This window comes from Jaculus jaculus, chromosome 5, assembly GCF_020740685.1.
Source record: "Jaculus jaculus isolate mJacJac1 chromosome 5, mJacJac1.mat.Y.cur, whole genome shotgun sequence".
Classification (NCBI taxonomy): domain Eukaryota; kingdom Metazoa; phylum Chordata; class Mammalia; order Rodentia; family Dipodidae; genus Jaculus; species Jaculus jaculus.
The window spans coordinates 9409806-9433270 of record NC_059106.1 but is presented as its reverse complement, the minus strand read 5'-3'; the positions used below and the strand labels follow the sequence as shown (position 1 = coordinate 9433270).

General features: G+C 49.0%; 1 protein-coding gene across 1 annotated transcript; it reads left to right on the top strand.

Annotated features, from left to right (window-relative positions):
• Positions 1 to 6850: 6850 nt before the first annotated feature.
• On the top strand, positions 6851 to 22608 carry Fam89a (family with sequence similarity 89 member A). Its single transcript, XM_045150553.1, has 2 exons — positions 6851 to 7102; positions 21629 to 22608. The coding sequence occupies exons 1-2, from the start codon at positions 6851 to 6853 to the stop codon at positions 21893 to 21895; spliced, it is 519 nt and encodes a 172-aa protein (XP_045006488.1). The 3' UTR covers positions 21896 to 22608.
• Positions 22609 to 23465: the final 857 nt, after the last annotated feature.

The following is a 23465-nucleotide window of genomic DNA, read 5'->3' as shown; positions in this document are numbered from 1 at the left end:
CAATGAATGTTTGCCACAGTCTCTGCCTTGGGAGACTTATTCCAGAGGTGTCACCCAAGGGTGAAACTAAGCAGATGCCTAGAGGAAATGGTATGAAGTGTAAAAAAACACCCTGCTGGTTATCTAGGCACCCTCATCACTGTCACCCCCTGCTCCAAGTCCTGCTGGGTGTCTCCTGCTGATAGATACCTAAATGAGTTGGCCAATCCTCACAAGCGCTTCCGTCATTACTCCATTCTGAAGGGGAGATGAGACGGGGGACAATGAACAAACAGCTTCCAGGGACACTGTCCCCAGGAACAACAGTCTGCAAGATTGCTTAGCGTCTAGGACAGGCCTGCCACTGTCTGACGGGACCCAAATACTGAGCTGGCCCATGGTTCTGGTGGCCAGACACCCAGCAGGGAGCACTTCCCCTGAGGCCCCACAAAATCAGAACGTAGGCCAGGCAGCAAGCCAGGCTGCAAGGACATCAGAAGCGGCGCGGAAGGCAGTGTGTGTGAGAGTGACTGTCTGGCACAACCCACAGACAGGGTGACAAGGACAGAGATCAGAATCTTGCTCTTCCTGATCTGCTGTTCTTCTAACCCTGTGGCACTCAAGAGAATGGAGGGAGAAAGGAGGTTGGGTGGGGCAGGAAGGAAGTTATATCCACGCAGAGACAGATAGAAAAGAGAAAGGAAGAGAGAGAGAGAGAGGGAGAGAGAGAAGAGAATGGGCATGCCAGGCCCCTAGTTGTGACAAACTGCAGATACATGCGCCACTTTGTGCATCTGGCTTCACATGGGTGCTAGAGAGTTGAACCCAGATCCTCAGGCTTTGCAGGCAAATGCCTTTCCAGCCCTTTCTTTCTTTCTTTTTTGTTTATTTTTATTTATTTATTTGAGAACAACAGAGAAAGAGGCAGATAGATAGAGAATGGGCGTGCCAGGGCCTCTAGCCACTGCAAATGAACTCCAGAGGCATGCACCATCTTGTGCATCTGGCTTATGTGACTCAAGTGCATCCCCCCTCTCTCTTTTTTTTTTTTTTTTGTTTTTGAGGTAGGGTCTCACTCTAGTCCAGGCTGACCAGGAATTCACTATGTAGTCTCAGGGTGGCCTTGAACTTGTGGTGATCTTCTACCTCACCCTCCCAAGTGCTGGGATTAAAGGCATGTGCCATCATGCCCAGCTTTCTTTCTTTCTTTCTTTTTAATTTTAAACATTTTTATTTATTTATTTGCAAGCAGAAAGAGATAGAGAGAATGGGTGCACAAGGGCTTCCAGCCACTGTAAACAGACTCCAGATGTATGTACCACTTTGTGCATCTGGCTTTACATGGGTACTGAGGAATTGAACTTGGGTCCTCAGGCTTTATCCTTCTTCTATCTCTCCCTTTCTCTCTCTCTCTCTCTCTCTCTCTCTCTCTCTCTCTCCCCACCCCCACCAGACAGGACTCACTCTGGCTCCAGGCTGGCCTCAAACTGAAGGTGATCTTCCTACTTCAGCCTTCTGGATGCTGGGACTAAAGGCATATACCACGCCTGGCTGAGTTTACTTTTTCTTTTTCTTTCTTTCTTTTTTTGTTTTTATGAGAGAGAGAGAAAAATTGACATGCCATGGCATCCAGCCCCTGAAGTTGAACTCCAGACATGTGCGGCACCTTGTGCACATATATGATCTTTTGCACTTACATCACCTTGTGCATCTGGGTTATGTGGGATCTAGAGTCGAACATGAGTCCTTAGGTTTTGCAGGCAAGCGCCTTAACCACTAAGCCATTTCTCCATCCCCTTCTTTAAAAAAAAAAATTACTTAAAATTTATTTCCAGGCAGAGAGAAACAGGGAGAATAGACATGCCAGGGCTTCCAGCCACTGCAAATGAACTCTAAATGCATGTACCACTGTGTGCATCTGGCTTTATGTGGGTACTAGGGAATCAAACCCCAGTCATTAGGTTTTTCAGGCAAGCTCCTTAACCACTAAGCAACTTCTCCAGCCCTGCTTTTCTTTTGTTTGTTTTGAGTCAAGGTCTCACTTTAGCTCAGCCTAACCAGGAACTCACTTTGTAGCCCAGTCTGGCTTTTAATGCACAGCGATCCTTCTACCAGGGTCTCTCAAATTCTGGGATTATAGATATGAGCCACACTGAACTAAATCTTTCAAATGAGACACCAAGAACCTGAGAAATAACGCATCCAGACATGACTAACACTCGCATCACTGTGTTGCCAAAGCTGGCCTCAAACTTGTGATCCTCCTGCCTCGGCTTCCAGAGTGCTAGGACCACATGTGTGTAATTACAACTGACACCATAAAAGACGCTTTCTGCCAGGAGCAGTGGACCAGCACTCGGGAGGCAGAGGCAGGAGGATCACCATGAGTACAAGGCCACCCTGAGAAGTCCAGGTCAGCCTGGCTTAGAGTGAGACCCTACCTCAAAAAAAAAAAAAAAAAAAAAAAAGACACTTTCAATTTATAGTAAATTTGCCTGGAGTGAATGTGCTCATTTTTTCCCACTTGCTTATTAAACTTCATTGCCAAACATTATATGAGAAGAATTAGGAAGATTGGTGACCTATTTGCTGGGTCATTTGGCTCTTTGCCTGATGGGATTGATGGCAGAGACCAGTGTGGCTAATCTGTGGCATTAAATAGAGAAGTTCCCTTCACTCTGCAGTGTGGGACGTTGATGAGCAGGTCTGAATTAAATCTGCTAGTCTCTCTGATCTGTTTACAGCCTGGTTCCCTTTGTGTACAAATCCCCTGTGGGCAGGCACAGCAAGCTTCATCTCCCAACATTTTTTTTTCCCCAACACTTTTTATTCAAGTTTTGTCCCCATGGCTTGATGTTCACTGAAACAGTGAACAATGCCCAGTATGAAAACGAGACCTTCAGTCCCTGCAAAGTGACTAAAACAAAGTATTTTTGGAAGCACCAACTGCTGATGGGAAGGGGGCATTGAGAGGCTGATCCCTTGTCAACTGGGTGACTTGGTTAACTGTATGACATTGTCGGTGGCCACTTGTCATCCTCTCAGCTCATTCTTCAGGATAAAAAAGGAGAATATGGGCTGAAAGGATGGCTTAGTGGTTAAGGTGCTTGCCTGCAAAGACAAAGGACCCAGGTTCACCATGAGTTCGAGGCCACCCTAAGAGTTGCAATGTGAATTCCAGGTCAGCCTGGACTAGAGTGAACCCCCCCCCAAAAAAAGGGCTTGAAGAGATGGCTTAATGGTTAAGGTGCTTGCCTGGAAAACCTACGAACTCTGGTTTGATTCCCCAGTACCCACATAAAGCCAGATGCACAAAGAGGTGCATGTATCTGGAGTTCATTTGCAATGGTTGGAAGTCCTGGAGTGCCCATTCTCTCTGTCTGTCTCTCTCTCCTTGAAAAAAATAAAAATAAATCTATCAGCTTAATTGTGGCTCATAAGGATATTTATTCATTTGATTGAATATAAGTAAAGACAAAGATAGTTTTCTTGTTGTTGTTGTTCTTGGTTTTTCGAGATAGTTTCACTCTAACCCAGGCTGACCCAGAATTCACTATGTAGCCTGAGGGTGGTGTTGAACTCCCCATCCTGATGTGTAATGTGATAAGTTCTAAGTGCCACTGGGAAGCTTCCTCCTTCCTGCACCTCCTTTGGAAGTTTAAAACCAAATTCCACCTTTAATCCCAACATTCAGGAGACAGAGGTAGGAGGATCGCCATGAGTTCAAGACCACCCTGAGACTACATAGTGAATTCCGGATCAGCCTGGACCAGAGTGAGACCATAACTCGGAAAAACAAAAAACAAACAAACAAATTGACAAATCTGATGAAATAAATGAATAAATTTTTATTTTTTTTTAATTTTTTAAAAATTTTTATTTAGTTGAGAGCGACAGACACAGAGAGAAAGACAGAGGGAGAAAGAGAGAATGGGCGCGCCAGGGCTTCCAGCCACGGCAAACGAACTCCAGACGCGTGCACCCCCTTGTGCATCTGGCTAACGTGGGACCTGGGGAACCGAGCCTCGAACCGGGGTCCTTAGGCTTCACAGGCAAGCGCTTAACCGCTAAGCCATCTCTCCAGCCCAATGAATAAATTTTTAAAAATAAATATAAATAAAGTACTGCCAGGCATGGTGGCACATGGCTTTAATCCCAGAATTTGGGAGACAGAGGTAGGAGGATCACTGTGAGTTTGAGGCCTGCCTGTTCGTGGTCAGCCTGGGCTAGAGTGAGACTATCTTGGGGGGTGGGGAAAGGCTGAGGATAGCGCCAACATTGACCTCTGGCCTTCTCACACACACTCATACACACACACGCACAGGTCACACACATGGATCCACACACAAACACATATACACTTGAACCCATACGCCATACACACATACACATGCAAAAAATGAATCTGAGAAGAAAAGAAAAAGAATCTGGAATCTGTCCCACACTCAGGAACAAATACTGACAAACTGTGCAGAGGAGAGTAAGTAGGCAAAGGCTGTGTCTCAGCACACAGTGACTCTCCGGCTTAAGGTTGTGTGACCCGACGAAGGGACATTTTGGAGGTGTGTGCCAGCCATTCAGTGGGAGGTTAAGAGCCACCGTGATGGCCTTAGGAGCAGTTTGTGACCAGGCCTTTCTTTCGTACTTGGGCATCATAGATTGACGGCTGAGAAGTGACTAAGTCAGGAGGGTGGAGCCTCATGAATGGAATTAGTGTCCTTATGAAAGAGTGTCCAGGGGCTGCCCCTTCTGCCATGCCAGGACACATAGAAGGCCTCTGTGTGACAGTCTGTGAGGCACAGGCCCTCACAGACACCAAATCTGCAGACGGCTCAATCTTGAAATTGCAAGTCTCGCAACTGTTGTAAATAAATAACCAAACCTAAGGTATTTCGTTTGAGCAGTTCAAACAGACTGAGACAGCTTTTCAGCAGATGAAAGCTGATCACATCATCCACACAGGCTCAGAAGTTCTTTCCCTTGATAACATGAGCTGTAGAAGCAGGTGCTGCCCAAGGGTGTGGCTCAGTGGCGGAGTGCTTGTCCAGCAGGAACGAGTGGTCTGTGATCTTCACCACTGCAAACTTAGTAAATGTAAATAAATAAGGGACTGGGGAGATGGCTCAATGGTTAAAAGCACTTGCTTGCAAAGTCATTTACTTGAGAGTGAGAGAGAATGGGTGTGTTGGGGTCCTGCAAATAAATTCTACTTTGTGTATCTGGCTTTATGTGGGTACTGGGGAATTGAACCTGGGAAGCCAAGCTTTGCAAGCAAATGCCTTTAACCGCTGAGCCATGTCTCTAGCCATTCCATAGTGTCAAAATCTTTTGTTACCTGGGCATGGTGGCACACACCTTTAATGCCAGCATTTGGGAGGCTGAGGTAGGAGGATCACCGTGAGTTCAAGGCCACCCTGAGACTACATAGTGAATTCCAGGTCAGCCTGGGCTAGAGCAAGACCCTATCTCAAAAAAACGAAAACAAAAAACAAAAAAAAAAAAACCCAAAAAACAAAGATGACTTTGGTGCCCAGATGCTTCGAAATGACTTCGTAAATCGTGTCATCACCTACTATACTTGGTGATGTCTTGTAGATCTTGCTGGTGAGGCTGTAAGGGCGTGAGAAGAATTCAGGCCAGGGTGTGAAGTCCAAATACCTTCCATTCTTCTCCCTGCCTCCCACACAGGCAATCACAGCTCCACGCTGAAGACACCTTTGCTTGGCAGGGGAATGGAGGAATGCCTGACGTCTGGGGAAGTGGTTGAATGTTGGCTGTAATTGAGGTAAGGCACAGGGTGGGGTTGTGGGAAATTCTGGGTGCTCTCAAATCTTACTGCCTGATCTGGGGTTTCTCCTGGCTGTCTGTCTCCCTGTCCTTGAAACAGTCTCCCAGGATGCTTTTGTGGTGCACTCTGTACATGGTGGAATAAAGGGGAGAATACCCCCAAAGCTTAGAGGAAACTTTCAAATGTTTTTTAAAATTAATTAATTAATTAATTTATTTATTTATTTATTTATTTTTGCAATGACTGGAGACCCTGGTGTGCCAATTCTCTCTTTCCCTCTCTTTCTGCTATTTTTACTGGAGTTGAGTTTTCCTAGATTTGATGTTTTTTTTTCTTCTCCCAATTCCCTGACATTTCCATTTGGAATCACTCATGTGTTCGTGGCCAGGCTAAAACACATATTGGTTGTTTCTGGAACTTCTCAAACTGGGCCCGGTGCTCTTCCTGGCTGCTGAGGTTGTGGGGGGAGGATTCTGATATCCACCAGCGAGGCCAGCAAGACCAAGTTTAGGAGAGGCCAGTCCTTTAGGCTTCCTCTCCCAATGGCCTGCCTTCAATCCCAGCTGGGTCTGGGCCCCTTCTGTAGATGTTATCAGCTTGGGGGAGGGAGGTGTCTAGCCTGGGTCGTGGGCAGACAGGGGCAGCAAGAGTTGGCCTGGAGGTGGGGGGAAGGCTGCTGGGGCTGGGGCGCAGAAAGGGGGGCAGGACTTGTCGAGTGGAACTAGGGCTGGCGGCGGGGTGCAGAGGCTAAGGGCCCAGTTGGAGGTGCGACTCATGGGTAGCGCTGGACCTAGCAGTGGTGTCCAGCTGGAGGTGAGGCACTGAGGGGAGGGACGTGGGGTGCAGAGGGACGGACTGGGGCTCTGGTGCAGAGGGAAAGGGACCCACTCCGGGACTGGGATTTGGCCTTGAGGTGAGCTGGGCGGAGGCGGGCCGGGCGGCTAGGCGGGGTCGCGGGGGCCGGAGGTGGCGGTCGCAGGGGCGGGGCCCCGGGCCCTATGGGCGGGGAGGTGGGCGGGCTCCCGCGGGGCGCCGCGCAGGGACCCGGTCGGGGCGGCGCGGGCGTGTCCGGGCCGCGGCGCGATGAGCGGGGCCGGGGCGGCGGGCGCGAGCCGCGGGCTGCGCGTGGACGGGCTGCCGCCGCTGCCCAAGAGCCTGAGCGGGCTGCTGCACTCGGCGGCGGGCGGCGCGGCGGGCGGCTGGCGGCACCTGCAGCGGCTGTACGCGCGGAAGTGGCGCATCCAGGACGAGCTGAGCCGCGGCGGCGCGGGCGGCGGGGCGCGGGCCAAGCCCCCCAGCCTGGACGCCGCGCTGGCGCTGCTGCGCCGCGAGATGGTAAGGAGGACCGCGCGGCAGGGGCGTCGGCCGCCCGCCCGTCCCTCTCGGGCTCCCCACGACTAGAGAACCCCGTTTAGAGGGCGGCCTGAGACTCCGGGGCTCGTCGTGGCCGAGCCCCGAGGGGACCGCGGATGGACTGTCCGTCCCCTCCCGGCTCCAGGGGGAGCCCCGAGGGGACCGCACGTGGACTGTCCGTCCCTTCCTGGCTCCAGGCGGAGCCCAGGGGGAACCACAGATGGACTGTCCGTCCTGGTTCCAAGCGGAGCCCCGGGTGGACGGCTGATGGACTGTCCGTCCCGTCCCCGCTGCAGGCCGAGCCCCCGCAGGGACAGCAGATGGACTGTCCGTCCCCCAGGCGGAGCCCCGAGGGGACCGCAGACGGACCGCCCGGCCCCGCCCCGCCCCCGCGGCGCCCTGGGAATCCGATTACGCGGGCGGCCCCGGGGCGCGGAAGCCGCGTTCTGTCCGCTGAAGTCGGACTGGAGTTTTGTCTGGTCCCAAACAATAGGGTTTAGTTTTTCCTCAGTCTTGGAAAGTGCAGTAGGTGTTAGTGCACCGGGACGTGCCATTTAGAGTGACGCCCGGGCAGACTGGTGCCGCTGCGAGCCTTGCCCCGGCCCAGCCCGCGGTGCCAACATAGCCCACCAGGGAGGTCCTGAGCCTCCGCCCTCTCGTCTTGACCGTGTCCTCATTGCCCTCCTCTAGGCCAGGTAAATACTTAATTAAGGAAATCTAATATAACAAAGCTGTATTTCCCCCTAAGGATAAATTTGCCCAAGAACGTTAGATATTTGGATCCTTTGAATAATCGTGTTTGACCCGATTTGACATACTGTTTAGAAAAATTCAGTGTATGCCTACTATTTTTTTATTTTTTGGTTTTTCCGAGGTAGGGTCTCGCTCTCGCCCAGGCTAACCTGGAATTTACTGTGTAGCCTCGAACTCACAGCGATCCACCTACCTCTGCCTCCCCAGTGCTGGGATTAAAGACCACGACGCCTGGCAGGTTTAACTTTCTTTAAAAAATTTTTGTTTATTTTTTATTTATTTATTTGAGAGTGACAGAGAGAGAGAGAAAGAGGCAGTTAGAGAGAGAGAGAGAGAATGGGTGCGCCAGGGCCTCCAGCCACTGCAAACGAACTCCAGATGCCTGCGCCCCCTTGTGCATCTGGCTTTACCTGGGTCCTGGGAATCGAGCCTCCAACCGGGGTCCTTAGGCTTCACAGACAAGCGCTTAACTGCTAAGCCATCTCTCTAGCCCTCTTTCTTTTCTTTTCTTTTTTAGATTTTATTTTTATTTTTTATTACAGACAGACAAATAGAGAGTGAGAATGGGCCCGCGGGGTCCTCCAGCCACTGCAAATGATAAGGGGGGGAGGCGGCTTAGGCTTCACAGCCATGCGCCTGTCCTGGACCGCTAAGCCATCTCTCTAGCCCAGGTTTAACACTTTCTAATGAGTCAGATACAATCTTCCCTTTCTGCGGCTGGTATGGGAAGCAATATGTAAATCTTCCTGAAAGGATTTCCTAAGCTTCTTACAGGTCCACCTAAGTCTGAAGTTAGCTAGGGCTACAGAGTGAGTTCCAGGTTAGACTGGATTGAGTGAGACTTTGCCTGAAGGAAAAAAAAAAAAAAAAAGCCTGGGCGTTGCACACACCTTTAATGCCAGCACTCCAGAGGCAGAGGCAGGAGGATCACCATGCATTTGAGACCACTTTGAGACTACATAGTGAATTCCAGGTCGGCCTGGGCTAGATAGAGTGAGACCCTACCTCAACAACAACAACAACAACAAAAAGAACAGCAATCCAAGACTGAGGACATAACTCAGCAGTTAAAGGCACTTGCTTGCAAAGCCTGTCAGTCCTAGTTCAATTCCCCGATACACACATAAATCCAGAGGCACAAAGTGGTAAGTGCATCTGCAGTTCGAGGTCCTGGTGTACCCATACTCATTCTTTCTCTTTGCTTACAAATAGACACATAAAAATATATACTTAAAAAAAAAAACAACAAACATTAACCTGGGCTGGAGAGCTGGCTCAGTGGTTAATGAACTTGCCTGCAAAATCTAAGGGCCTGGGTTCCATTACCCAGTACTCACATGAAGCCTGATGCACAAGGTGGCACATGTGTCCAGACTTCGTTTGCAGTGGCTAGAGGCCATAACCCACCCAATTCTCTCCTTCCCTCTCTGCTCTCTGTCTCCCTCCCTCTTTGTCTCTCTCAAGTAAAATAACTAACTAACTAACCCAAGTATGGCACAGGTGGTGAACTACATTTTTATTTTGTTTTGTTTTGCATTTTCAAGGTAGGGTCTTACTCTAGCTCAGTCTGACCTGGAATTCACTGTGTAGTCCCCGGGTGGTCTTGAACTCACAGCGATCCTCCTACCTCTGCCTCCCGAGTGCTGGGATTAATTTAGATAAATCCCTGCCGGGTGTTAGCCTGAACTTGAACACTGTGTCTGGTTGAAATAGAGACCCACCTTGGGGTGTCTGAGTTCCTCTCCTGCTCCTTGGTGCGGAGCTGTGCTTTATCTACAGGCTCTGCTTTTCGTGCCCAGAGTACTTTCCAGGCACGTCCTCCCGCTGTGACTGAAGCACGTATAATTAAGCCTTGGACGCCTCTGAAGCTTTCTCTGGGAAACAGAAGGGTGGCCGTCAGTCTGCCTGATGGCAGTGATAAAGCCCGCGGGAGGTGGCTCAGCAGATAACACGCCCGCGTGCAAGCATGAGTACCAGAGTTCAGACTCCCAGAACCCCGTAAAAGCCAGCTGCCGAGGGGGCGGCCGTCATTCCTGTGCGTGTACAGTGCGGGAGGAGGCGGTCGGGAGAGGCTCCTGGGAGCTCCCGGGTTAGGCTTAGGAGCAGCACCTGTGGCGGGCTCCGGCCACATGATCGAGGGTGGTGTGTAGGGTATGGCTACAGGCCCTGACGATCTTTCCAGAAATGTCACAAGACCTGGGGGACGGTGGGCTCTCAGGAAGCAGCTGAAGAAGAACAGGAGTCCCTTGCAGAGCCATCTGCTGAATGTCTGTGTCCGTCTGTTTACTGTGAAGGCCTGAGGTTTAATGCGTGTCCTGGACTTAACAAATGTCACTGCAGAATGTGACACATGCCTGAGGCGGAAAGTCCTGCGTGAGCACTGAAAGAGGGCGGCTCCCAGGAGGGCGGGCTCTTCTTCTGGAAGGTTGCAGTGGGAGGCCCCCACATCCACACGGGGAGAGAGCGCTAGGAAGGCAGCAGAAAGCAAAGCTGTGACCCGCCAGCTGTCTGAGCAAGAGGTGAGTGGAGGATGGTGCCATGCTGTGGGAAGTGTTGGTGCAGCCGGAGCAGCGTCACCAGGAGGAGCGTGCAGTCCTGGGGGGACTCTGGGAGGACAGGTACAGTGGCAGCCGTTTTTTCAGCAGAATCCTGAAAGCTACAGAAATTCCTAAAGGGCCCAGGAAGATGATAAAAAATAGAAGTAAAACATTATTAAAGCTTCCCCATTATTATTATTATTGTTTGTTTTTCTAACATTCCTCTTGAATGTAAATTAACTGACTATTCTTGGTTGTAAAATCTTGTCATGTATATTGTTTGGTTTTTTGAGGTAGAATCTTGCTGTAGTCCAGGCTGACCTGGAATTCACTATGTAATCTCAGGGTGGCCTCGAACTCATGGCGATACTCCTACCTCTGCCTCCCAAGTGCTGGGATTAAAGGCGTGCGCCACCATGCCCAGCCCTGCCTCCCCCCCCCCTTTTTTTTTTGAGGTAGGGTCTCAGACCTCTAGCTCAGGCTGACCTAGAATTTACTCTGCAGTCTTAGGGTGGCCACAAACTCATGGTAATCCTCCTATCTCTGCCTCCCAAGTGCTGGGATTAAAGGCATGCACCACCACCATGCCTGGCCAGGCTTTAAAAAGAAATAGATAGCATATCAAAGCAAAACAATTAAGAGTCACTGCTCAGAGATGATCACTGCTAATATTTTGAGATATTTCTATGCTTTCACCTGGTATGGTGGTACACACCTTGGATCCCAGCACTTGAGCTGAGGCAGGAAGAGTGAAAATTTGAGGCCAGCCGGGAATACACAGATAGACAATGTCTCAAACACACACACACACACACAGTGCCATATATATATATATATGATTCAGTATGTAGTCTCAGGGTGGCCTTGAACTAATAGTGATCCTCCTACTACTGCCTCCTGAGTGCTGGGATTAAAAGTGTGCACCACTATGCCCAGTTTATATTTTCTTTTTTTATTTCAATTTTGTTGTGGTGGTGGTGTTATGTGTTTTTTTGTTTGTTTGTTTGTTTATTTTTTTTAATCTTTTTTTTTTTTGGTTTTTCGAGGTAGGGTCTCACTTTGGTTCAGGCTGACCTGGAATTCACTATGTGGTCTCAGGGTAGCCTCGAACTCATGGCGATTCTCCTACTTCTGCCTCCCTAGTGCTGAGTGCTGGGATTAAAGGCGTGTGCCACCATGCCTGGCTTGTTGTTTTTTGAGGTAAGGTCTCAGCTGACCTGGAATTCACTATGTAGTTCCAGGCTGGCCTTGAACTCACAGTGATCCTACCTCTGCCTATCTCATGCCTTCTGCATGTACCACCATACCCAGTTTAATTTTTAATTTTAATTTATTTATTTAAGGGAGAGAGACAATGGGCGTGCCAGGGCCTCCAGCCCCTGCAAACAAACTCCAGACACATGTGTTCCCTTGTGCTTCTGGCTTATGTGGGTCCTGGGGAATTGAACCGAGGTCCTTTGGCTTTGCAGGCAAACGCCTTAACTGCTAAGTCCCTGTTGCACCAGGGCCTGTAGCCACTGCAAACAAACTCCAGACCTCAAGACACATGTGACACCTTGTGCATCAGGCTTATGTGGGTCCTGGGGAATTGAACCTGGGTCCTTTGCAGGCAAGCACCTTAACCACTAAGCCATCTCTCCAGCCCAAACATTTCCTTTTAAAGGCTCTTCAGAGCCAGGCATGGTGCTGAGCATCTCTAACCCAAGCACTTGGAAGGCTGAGACAGGAATATCAGGAGTTCAAAGTCATCGTCATTTACATAGTGAGAATTTGAGACAAGTTTGGAACACATGAGACTGTCTCAGAAAGAAAGGAAAGAAAAAAGCTGGGCGTGGTGGCACACACCTTTAATCCCGGCACTCGGGAGGCAGAGGTAGGAGGATTGCTGTGAGTTCGAGGCCACTCTGAGACTACATAGTGAATTCCAGGTCAGCCTGGGCTAGAGTGAGACCCTACCTCAAAAAAAAAAAAAAAAAAAAAAGGAAAGAAAAGAAAAGGAAAGGAGAGAGAGAGAAAGAAAAGAGGCTTCTCTGGTCCCTAAGCCCAGCCCTATGTTATTGCTGCTTCCCTTGCGTGATTTTACAGGTTAGAAAGAACCCCTCCCCCTAAAGTATTCACAGATGTTCAGAGTCTTCTGTGGCCCCCAAACCCAGCAGAGTCCCCATCCTGTCTGAGTATACTCCTGGACCAGAGCCTGTTGTTAAGCTTCCTCAGTGAAAGGAAGCAGTTTCCGAAGTGGCCGTTAGGAACTGTGCTCCTGAGCGACCTCCTGGTCCCCGCAGGGTCCGGGGCGCCCCGGCAGAGCAGAGCGGGGGGGGGGGGGGGGGGGGGGGGGGGGGAGGGGGAGGGGGGCAGCAGGTGGAAGCGGGCAAGAGGGGAAGCGGGGAAGAGGGATGACCGCAGGGGAGGCCTGTCCCTCTCACCGTCTTGCAAGTGTGCAGTAAGAGCCTGGAAAGTGCAGAGTCTGAGAAGGCTGTGAAAATGAGCCAGAAGTTTTCAGAGGAAAGCCATTGTCACTTCTGAACCCAGCCATGGGTGATGAAAGACATTTGTACTTCAGAAACTACACGTGAGCCACAGGTCCCCTGCTGGAATAGGAGGGGAGTGTTACTGGCTTGCTGGTGAGTCTTCTGCCTCTCTTTGTTCTTTCCTCCCTCCCTCCCTCCCTCCCTTCCTTCTTCTTTCTTAAAATATATTTAATTTATTTATTTGAGAGAGAGAATAGGAGCACCAGGGTCTCCAGCCACTGCAAACGAACTCCAGATGCGAGCGCCCCCTTGTGCATCTGGCTAACGTGGGTCCTGGGGAATCAAACCTAGGTCTTTGGGTTTGCAGGCAAATGCCTTAACCACTAAGCCATCCGTCCAGCTCCTTACCCTGAAATTCTTTTCGGTGTTGAAGCCAGACCCTGAGTAGAGGTCCCAAAAATACTAAAGGAACTCCTTAGGCTGTTGCCAGCAGCAACAGGGAGCAATGTCCCCTCTACCCCTTCTGACAAGGTAAGAGGAGCCACTAGGCACAGATATATATAACACCGTCACAGGAGGCATGTCAACTTGGGGAGACATAGATGCCAGAAGTCAGGACAGAAGGTAAGGGAAAAGGAGGAAGCCTGAGCCAAGTTGGGGAGCTGCTACAGCCAGGTGGACAGAAGGCCTTGATCAACAGGTAGAGGGGGCAGGTGGGGCATTCTGGACTAAGAGGCTTGTCTTCAGTTTGTCTTGGTCCTTAGGTTTGGTGGCAGCAGGTGACAGCTAATGAAGGGCTACCCTGAAGTTCCTAATGGCCACTTCGGAAACTGCTTCCTTTCACTGGGGAAGCTTAACAACAGGCTCTGGTCCAGGAGTATACTCAGACAGGATGGGGACTCTGCTGGGTTTGGGGGCCACAGAAGACTCTGAACATCTGTGAACACTTTAGGGGAGGGGTTCTTTCTAACCTGTAATGAAGTGATCAAGTTAGACATGCTGAGGACCTGAGGTCCTGACCTGAAAGTCAGGACCCCACCTCTGCCCCTGTGGGAGGAAGTTAGTCTGGTGCCTAGAGCAGGTGATGTGTGAGTTGGGGCGGGGTTGGGTGTGGGCATGCGTCTCTGTGTTTAGGTCCTGTGAAATCTGTGGCACGTGTTCAGTTGTGTAATAGGTGTGTCAGGATCTTGCTATACTCTTAGGTGGGTCAGATCATTGTTTCTAGGCCAGTGTTCCACCCAATGACAAGGCAGTTCTGAGTCACCCCTGTGGGGTGGTGCTTCCTGCCACCTGCCAGCCCATCTTTGGGTGGCCCAGAAGTCTTCATATGAAAAACCCACCCAGCAGGGCTTCAGAGCCATCTACCCCAGGTTCCTGTGTCACTCTGGGCAGACGCTTGGTGACTCCGGACGGCAGACAGCACCATTTACTCAGAGCTCCTAGGTTGTCTCTACGTCCCTCACCTGATGCAGAAGTCAAGTCCTGGGTTCCCCACTCCACTGAACAGAAGTAGACCCAGGTTTCATATGAGCCCTGCTCAGTGATTTTTTTGTAAATTTATTGATTTATAAGGAGAGAGAGAATGGGCATGTCTTTCAGCCACTGCAGTTGAACTCCTGATGCATGTGCCATTTTATGCATCTGGCTTTACATGGGTACTGGGGAATCGAGCTCAGGTTGTTAGGCATTGCAAGTAAGTGCCTCAACTGCTGAGCCATCTCTCCAGCCTCTGTGACATTTTAAGCTAATATAGGAATGAGTCTGAGAGCATGGGACTTTATTAATGTTCCTTGTCTTGGGTCCCAGAAGAGACCGTGTGTTTTGGTTTCCTGGGCCACAGCCCACGTGCTCAGGTCTGTAGCGGGGTCTTGGGAAATGGGAGCAAGCGTAGAGACAGGACAGGGCCAGTCCGCGATGGCTCAGGCAATTTTAGTGGAACTGCGGCCGGACTGAGGAGTTGAACTCCCAGGTGACACGGCTGTGTTGATTTGTTCGAGGCTGTTGTTACGTAGCCCAGGTTGGCCTTGAACTCCTCCTGCTTCAGCCCACGGGCTGGGATGACAGGCATGCACCACCACGCCTGGCTTAACCAGTTGACCTTTCTATTATTATTATTTATAAGTCTATTTGCGTGCAGAATGCAGGATGGATACCTGGGAGATTATGATTTTGACTTTATACAAAGACACACCTGAGTGAGAAGGCATGGTATTGCAGGGTCTCCCTCCACAAATCTGAGGTAGAACATCGCAGATCCCGCCTTGCTGGCATCTAAGCTACACTTCACCCTTCGTGGTTTTGCTGGCTGGTTTTCATCCTGCGTGGCCATGCGAGGGGCAGCTGCACAGGTAGCCAGCTGTTGTCTTCCTATGGTAGGTAAATGGAAGGGGGCTGTGTTTCCCTGCACTCTTACCCTGATCTCTTTCAGTCTGGGGGCAGGGAGTCTGCACCCGGCCTAGCAGGAAGAAAATGATGATGACAGCTGATTCTTCACCTAGCCTCAAAGCAGAGCCTTTTTTTTTTTTTTGTCTTTTAAAATATATTTTATTTATTTGATTTGTTTATTTGTTTGTTTTTGGTTTGTTTGTTTTTCAAGGTAGGGTCTCGCTGTAGCCCATGCTGACCTGAAATTCACTATGTAGTCTCAGGGTGGCCTTGAACTCACAGTGATCCTCTTACCTCTGCCTCCTGAGTGCTGGGATTAAAGGCATACAACACCCTGCCCGGCTGTTTATTTATTTGAAAGAGAGAAATAGGCAGAGAGAGAGAGAATGGCCACACTAGGTCCTCCAGCCATTACAAACGAACTCCAGATGCATGCGCCCCTTGTGCATTTGGCTTACATGGGTCCTGGGGAATCAAACCTGGCTCCTTAGGCTTTGCAGGCAAGTACTTTAACCACTAAGCCATCTCTTCAGCCAGAGCCCATCTTTTTCAGTTCTTTTCTGCTTGTCTAGCCTGAAATGTGTTTACCAGAGAGTAAATACAAAGGGCTCAGGAGAGACAGGAAGATTCTTGTGTTAAATGTTGGCGATATTTGACATTGGGGTCTCTTTGAGAGTAATGGGGCCTTTCTTGCTCTTGGTTGGGTGTTAAACTCAGGAGTGAGGGTGCCAGGTGTTCTCAGTCACACAAACCTTCCCACTGAATCAGTGCCCTCCAGGCTCTTGTCTTATTATTATAATTATTTTTTTCCGAGCTAGGGTCTCTCTCTGGTCCCGGCTAACCTGTAATTCACTATGTAGTCTCAGGGTGGCCTTGAACTCATGGTGATTCTCCCATCTCTGCTTCCTGAGTGCTGGGATTAAAGGCGTGGACCACCACGCGTGGCTCTTGTCTCAGTCACACAAACCTTCCCACTGAATCAGTGCCCTCCAGGCTCTTGTCTTATTATTATAATTATTTTTTTCCGAGCTAGGGTCTCTCTCTGGTCCCGGCTAACCTGTAATTCACTATGTAGTCTCAGGGTGGCCTTGAACTCATGGTGATTCTCCCATCTCTGCTTCCTGAGTGCTGGGATTAAAGGCGTGGACCCCCACGCGTGGCTCTTGTGTTTTATTAATTTGAAGAATGAAATCCAGAGGCCACAGAGGATGAAGTTTAGGAAGACTTGATTATAGAGTTCAGGAGAAGCACAACAGGCAGAGCTCCTGTGTGGCTGGAGGCTCCCTCTCAGGCGATCCTCCTGGTGACTCTCATTGGGGCTACTTACAGAAATAAGACATACTAGGTCGGGAGGGGGGTGAGCTGGTCCATCCAGTTCCCATGCCAGGTGTCTTGGTGCCTTGCAGTGTTAGTCACACCGCCTTACCTCTGGTTTCTAGGTAAAGGGAACTCCTTTAGGGAAAAAAGATAAGAAAGATCTGGATGCCCTCTGTGGTGGTTTGATATAGGTGTCCCCCATAAACTCAGGTGTTCTGAATGCTAGGTTCCCAGCTGATGGAGATTTGGGAATTAATACCTCCTGGAGGCGGTGTATTGTTGGGGGCAGGCTTATGGGTGTTATAGCCAGTTTCCTCTTGCCAGTGTTTGGCACACTCTCCTGTTGTTATTGTCCACCTTATGTTGGCCAGGAGGTGTTGGCCACCCTCTGCTTATGCCATCATTTCCCCCTGCCACCGTGGAGCTTCCCCGTGAGTCTGTAAACCAAGATAAACCTTTTTTTCCCCCCACAAGGTGCTCTTGGTCTGGTGATTTCTGCCAGCAACACGAACCTGGCTGCTGCACCCCCTTACAGGCTCATGGGCATTTCCCACTTTTAGCCATGAGAGTTAAAAAAAAAAAAAACCTGTTCACTTTTGAGGCCCTGTTACCCTCAATTGCCTAGCTATTATTTTTTTTTTAAATATTTTTATTTATCTGAGAGAGAGGCAAACAGAGTGGGTCTGGGTACATCTGGGCCTCTTGCCACTACAAAGGAACTCGAAACGCATGTGCCACTTTGTGCTTCTGGCTTTCTGTGAGTACTGGAGGATCAAACCTGGCTATCAGGCTTTGCAAGCAAGTGCCTTTGGCCACTGAGTCATCTCTGCAGCCCCTGTCTAGCCAATTTCTATCTTGTTCTTTTTTCTTAAAATATTTTTGTTTATTTATTTTCAAGCAGCGATAGAGGAAAGAGATACAGAGAGCTGGGCATGGTGGCGCTCGCCTTTAATCCCAGCACTCGGGAGGCAGAGGTAGGAGGATTGCCGTGAGTTCGAGGCCACCCTGAGACTCCATAGTGAATTCCAGGTCAGCCTGGGCTAGAGTGAGACCCTATCTCGAAAAAAAAAAAAAAAAAAAGATACAGAGAGAATAGGCGCACCAGGGCCTCCAACTGCTGCAGATGAACTTCAGATGCGTGTGCCACTTTGTGCATCTGGCTTTATGTGGGTACTGGGGAATCGAACCTGGGTTGTTAGGCTTTGTAAGCAAGCACCTTAACCACTGAGCCATCTCTCCAGCCACTCCCCACTGTTCTTTATCTCTGCCCTGGGCTTGGGCATCTATGTTACCTGGGCAGTGTTTACAACAGGATGCCCGAGGATTGGGGGTGTGGCTTGGGGGTACACTGTGTACCTTGCACATGTGAGTCCTGGGTTTGAGCCCCAGCACTATCAGAACTTCCTCCTGATGTGCAGACGTTACACTCCAACGTACTTGGAAAGAACAGCTGTGAAGTTGTTCTTATGATGCAGGATTTGAGGGTTCAGGAGGGGTGCCCCCAGGCCTGAGAACCCCAACTTTTGGGCTCTTGTCTATTTATTTATTTGCTAGCAGAGACAGATAGAAAGAAGAGAGGCAGAATGGCATGCAAGAGCCGCCAGCCACTACAAATGAACTCCAGATGCATTTGCCACCATGTGCATCTGGCTTTACATGGGTGCTGGGGATTGCAGGCCAACACCTTAACTGCTAAACCATCTCTCCAGTCCCTCTCTTGTCTATTTGTAAAAAATATTTTATTTTTATTTATTTATTTGAGAGAGGGAAAAAGGCAGAGTCACAGAGAGAGACAGAGAATGGGCATGCCAGGGCTTCCAGCCACTGCAAACAACTCCAGATGCATGTGCCACCATGTGTATCTGGCTTATGTGGGTACTGGGGAATAGAACCAAGGTCCTCTGGCTTTGCAGGCAAGTGCCTTAACTGCTGAGTCATCTCTCCAGCCCTCTTGTTTATTTTGAGAAAAATAGACCAATAAGGATAAATTATGAATTAGTCAGTTTATTTAGACAGAAATTTTGAATTATGAGATTTAGGGAAAATTGGTATCTAGGAAAAGGCTGGAACAGTTAGACACATGGAAGACAGATCCTAGAAGGCCATGCCAAAAGATTTAGAAGAGACACTGACATACTTGTGTGGGAGCAAAGCTAAAAGAACCAGCCCTGTACTTCCACAAATAAAACTATATTTTATTTGTTTATGAGAGTGAGTGATTAAGAATGGGTGTGCCAGGGCCTTTTTGTCGCTGTAGATAAATTCCAGACATATACCACTTTGTATCTGGCTATGTGGGTAGTGGGGATTGAACCTGGGTCAGCAGGCTTTGCATTTACAAGTAAGTACCTTTAACCATTGAGATATCTCCCCAGTCCCCCCCCCCCTTTTTAATGAGAGGGCTGAAGAATTGGCACGCCAGGGCCACTAAATTGAACTTCAGACATGTGTGCCACCTTGTACATCTGGCTTATGTGGGGTCTGGATAGTCAAACATGGGTCCTTAGTCTTCACAGGCAAGTGCCTTAACTGCTAAGCCATCTCTCCAGCCCCCTCATTTTAACATCTCTCTATTAATTTATTTGGTTTTTGGAGGTAGGGTCTCACTCTTAGTGCAGACTGACCTGGAATTCGCTATGTAGTCTCTGGGTGGCTTTGGACTCATGGTGATCCTCCTACATCTGCCTCCCAAGTGCTGGGATTAAAGGTGTGCACCACCATGCCCGGCTTCAGACCCCCCCCTTTAAAAATATTTAAAAAATAAAAATATTAAGTCACCTCCAATTGAGTGCCCATCCTTATTCCAAGGTGAATGTTTTTTTTTTTGTTGTTGTTGTTGTTTGTTTTTCAAGGTAGGGTCTCAGTCCAGCCCAGGCTGACTTGGAATTCACTATGTAGGCTCAGGGTGGCCTCGAATTTATGGCGATCCTCCTACCTCTGCCTCCCAAGTGCTGGGATTAAAGGTGTGTGTGCCGCCATGCCTGGCACCCAAGGTGAATGCTTTTACCATGCCTTAGCTTCTCTTTGGCACAGACTCCTGGTTTAACTTTTTTTGGGAGGGTGGGGGAAATTTTGAGGTTGGGTCTCAGTACAATGCCTGGCTATTTTTTAATTACTTTTATTATTGACAACTTCCATAATTATAGACAATAAACCATGATAATTCCCCCCACACTTTCCTCTTCACAACTCTACTCTCCATCATATTCCCTCCCCCTCTCAATCAGTCTCTTTTTATTTTGATGTCATCATCTCTTCCTATTATTATGGTCTTATGTAGGTAGTGTCAGGCACTGCGAGGTCATAGATAGCCAGGCCATTTTGTGTCTGGAAGAGCACATTGTAAGGAGTCCTGCCCTTCCTTTGGCTCTTACATTCTTTCTGCCACCTCTTCTGCAGTGGACCCTAAGCCTTGGAAGATGTGATAGAATATTTCAGTGCTGAACACTACTCTGTCACTTCTTCTCAGCCTTATGGTACCTTCTGAGTCATCCCAGAAGTCACCATCATTTGAAAAGAGAAGCTTCTCTAACCAAAAGTGAGAGTAGCATTACTGTATGGGCGTGAACATTAAGAGAAGTGCTTACTGGGGGAGCATAATTTTTGCATTTAGTCAAACACCAGCAGGTGTAACACCTCTAGGGCTCATGACCCCCCCCCCCCTTATAAGTTTTCAGTATCAGCCATGTATTTCCTCCTGTGGAGCAGGCCTCCAGTCCAATTAGAGAGCAGTTAGTTTCTGGGGTTTTTTGTTTGTTTTTCGAGGTAGGGTCTCACTCTAGCTCAAGCTGACCTGGAATTCACTATGTAGTCTCAGAGTGGCCTCAAACTCAATGAGATTCTCCTACCTCTGCCTCCCGAGTGCTGGGATTAAAGGCGTGCACCACCATTCCTGGCTTTTTTTTTTTTTTTTTTTTTGGCTATTTTTAAGGTAGGGTCTCACTCTAGCCCAGGCTGACCTGGAATTCACTCTGTAGTTCCAGGCTGCCCTTGAACTCATGGTGGTCCTCCTTCCTCAGCCTCCCAAACACTGGGATTAAGGGCGTGTGCCACTATGCCTGGCCTTTTGTTAAAAATTAATTTATTTGAGCCAAGAGCAGTGGTGTACACCTTTAATCCCAGCATGGGGGGGTTGCTGAGGTAAGAGGATCACTGTGAGTTCCAGGCCAGCTTGGGCTAGAGCAAGAGCCTACCTCGAAAAACAAGCAAACAAAAAAAGTGAAGGTAAAAAATCTGGGCGTGGTGGCACACACCTTTATTCCCAGCACTTGGAAGGCAGAGGTAGGAGGATAGCTGTGAGTTTGAGGCCATCCTGAGACTACATAGTGAATTCCAGGTGAGCTTGGGCTAGAGTGAGACCCTACCTCCAACAACCAAAAAAATAAAAATTAAAATAATAGTTTATTTGAGAGGAGAGACTGAATTGGTACACCAGGGCCTCTTTTCACTGCAAGCAAACTCCCTACAGATGTGCTGCTTTGTACTCTGGCTTTATGTGGGTATTGGGGAATCGAACTAGGGCTGGCAGGTTTGGCAAGCAGGTGCCTTTAACCACTCCAGCCACTTTGTTATGTTTTTTTTAAAAAAATATTTTTTATTTATTTATTTGGGAGCTACAGACAAAGAGAGAGAGAGGGAGACAGAGAGAGAGAGGGAGAGAATGGGTGTGCCAGGACTTCCAGCCACTGCAAATGAACTCCAGATACATGCGCCCCCTTGTGCATCTGGCTAATGTGTGTCCTGGGGAATCGAGCCTCGAACCAGGGTCCTTTGGCTTCACAAGCAAGTGCTTAACTGCTAAGCCATTTCTCCAGCCTGACTTTGTTATGTTTTGAAGCGGGCTGTCACTATCCTAGACTGACCTGGAACTTACTGTAGCCCCAGGCTGACCTTGAACTCAAGGTGATCCTTCGTCAGTCTCCCAAACACTGGGACTAAAGGCATGTGCCACACCATGCCTAGCCTTACTTTTTCCTCTTTTTATTATATTTTTCCAATTTTATTGACAACTGACTCCTGTTTTTATATTTCCCCTTTCTTCCCTCAAGGTTGGCCTCCGACAGCTGGACATGTCCTTGCTCTGCCAGCTGTACAGCCTCTACGAGTCCATTCAGGAGTACAAGGGTGCATGCCAGGCGGCCTCCAGCCCGGACTGCACCTACGCATTAGAGAATGGCTTCTTCGATGAGGAAGAGGAGGAGGAGTTCCAGGGGCAGCGCTGCCTCCACGAAGGCCAGGGCCGAGGTCCTTCTCGGAACGCATCGCTTCCTGTCACTCCTCTCTCTGGGAGCGACTGGATTCTCAAGTCCATCTAGGGCCTCAAAGGAGCCCTTTGACTTCTTGCAAGAAAGTGCTGAGCCCTTCCTTTGCAGACAGTCCACAGGCGGCTGTGTGGGGACAGACGCCACCAGTTTGTAATTTGTGGGTGGGGAGTTCGACGACACATGGGCAGTTGGCTTAGATGGCTGCAGGGTCTGTGTGGGTGACCTAGAGGTGTTTCAGAACACCCTGGACACTCTGTGAGGACGGTTTGGGGTAAGGTGATGCTTGGCTCCTTCCCTGCAGGTGGCAGGTCATTGATACCCTTTGGTTTGGGGATTCCTGCCCCTGGCATGTGACATATAGGAACCACCATTTCTCTCTCTCTTACGCACACGCGTGCGCTCTCCTCCAGGTAGTCAGCGGCTTTTCTTGCCATTTAATGGCTCAGCCTCTCTGCTCAGCTTTATTATTATTTTTTCTAAGAGGCTCACTGGCTCTCTAGGTAACTCGAGAGCTTTCTACTACTAAGGGAGAAAATGCTTCTGTCACACTGGGCATTTTCTTCCTTGTAACCCACCAAACTTTACATCAGGTATAGGTGGAATAAACAAAACAAAACAAAACAAATTGTGACAAACCAGTATTTGCTTCACTCACTGTAAGATACTGTTTATTCTTAAAGACCGAATGTAAATTTGTATGCCCCACCCCTCCAAACAGTGGTTACCTAAAGCCTTAATATATTTATTAAAATATAAGAACCTCACACGTTGTAGGATAAGATGCTCAATTGTCTGTTGCCATGCCATATATATATATGTGTGTGTGTTTATTTGCAAGCAGAGGAGAGCATGGGTGCATCAGTGCCTGTCAGTGCTGCAAACGAAGTACAGAGCCTGCACCATTCTGTGCATCTGGCCAGCGCCTTAACTGCTGAGCCGTCGCTCCAACTCTTGCCATGTGTTACTTTGGTCTGAATTCAGAATCATCAGTTTTTACAACCTGAAAAAAATTAGGGTTTTTGGCCATTAAGTGAATTTGAAACTAGTTTTATTTCTCTGTTAAGCTTGAGCAATCGATTCAGCCACGGTAGGCCACATTTACAGCAAGATCCCACCACATTCTGTCTCCAAATACTCCAGGCTCCTTGCTCCCATTTTAGTGTGCTAATTGCTCACTGGCGCCCCCTTCAGGTCAGAGAAGTGAAGTACAGTTGACCTTTCACAAACTGCCCAGAGCACTGGGTGAGAAACAGAAGGACATCCCTGTTCAGCAATTCTGTTGGCAGTAATCACAGGGAAGGATACCAGGGTTCTGCCTTCAATCTGTGACTGAAGCAGGGACAATGAATTGAAAGCAGGAAGTCTAGTTGTGTGCAGTGCCTGGTTTTTTTGAGACTGGCCCTGATAACAATGAGTTGAACCTGAGGTCAGCTGTTGGCCCTTACCACATTCTGACCCCTAAAATCTCAACTTAGTGATACCTGTGGCTCTAGGGCTTGATGGCTCCTAGCCAGCCCAAGCTTGTTTGCAGATGGGAGGTGTGGTGTATTAGTGTGGCTTGCTCAACTGTGCACCCCTGTATTTCAGATAGTCTGGTGTGTTGCAGAGCCACCTTTGTGCC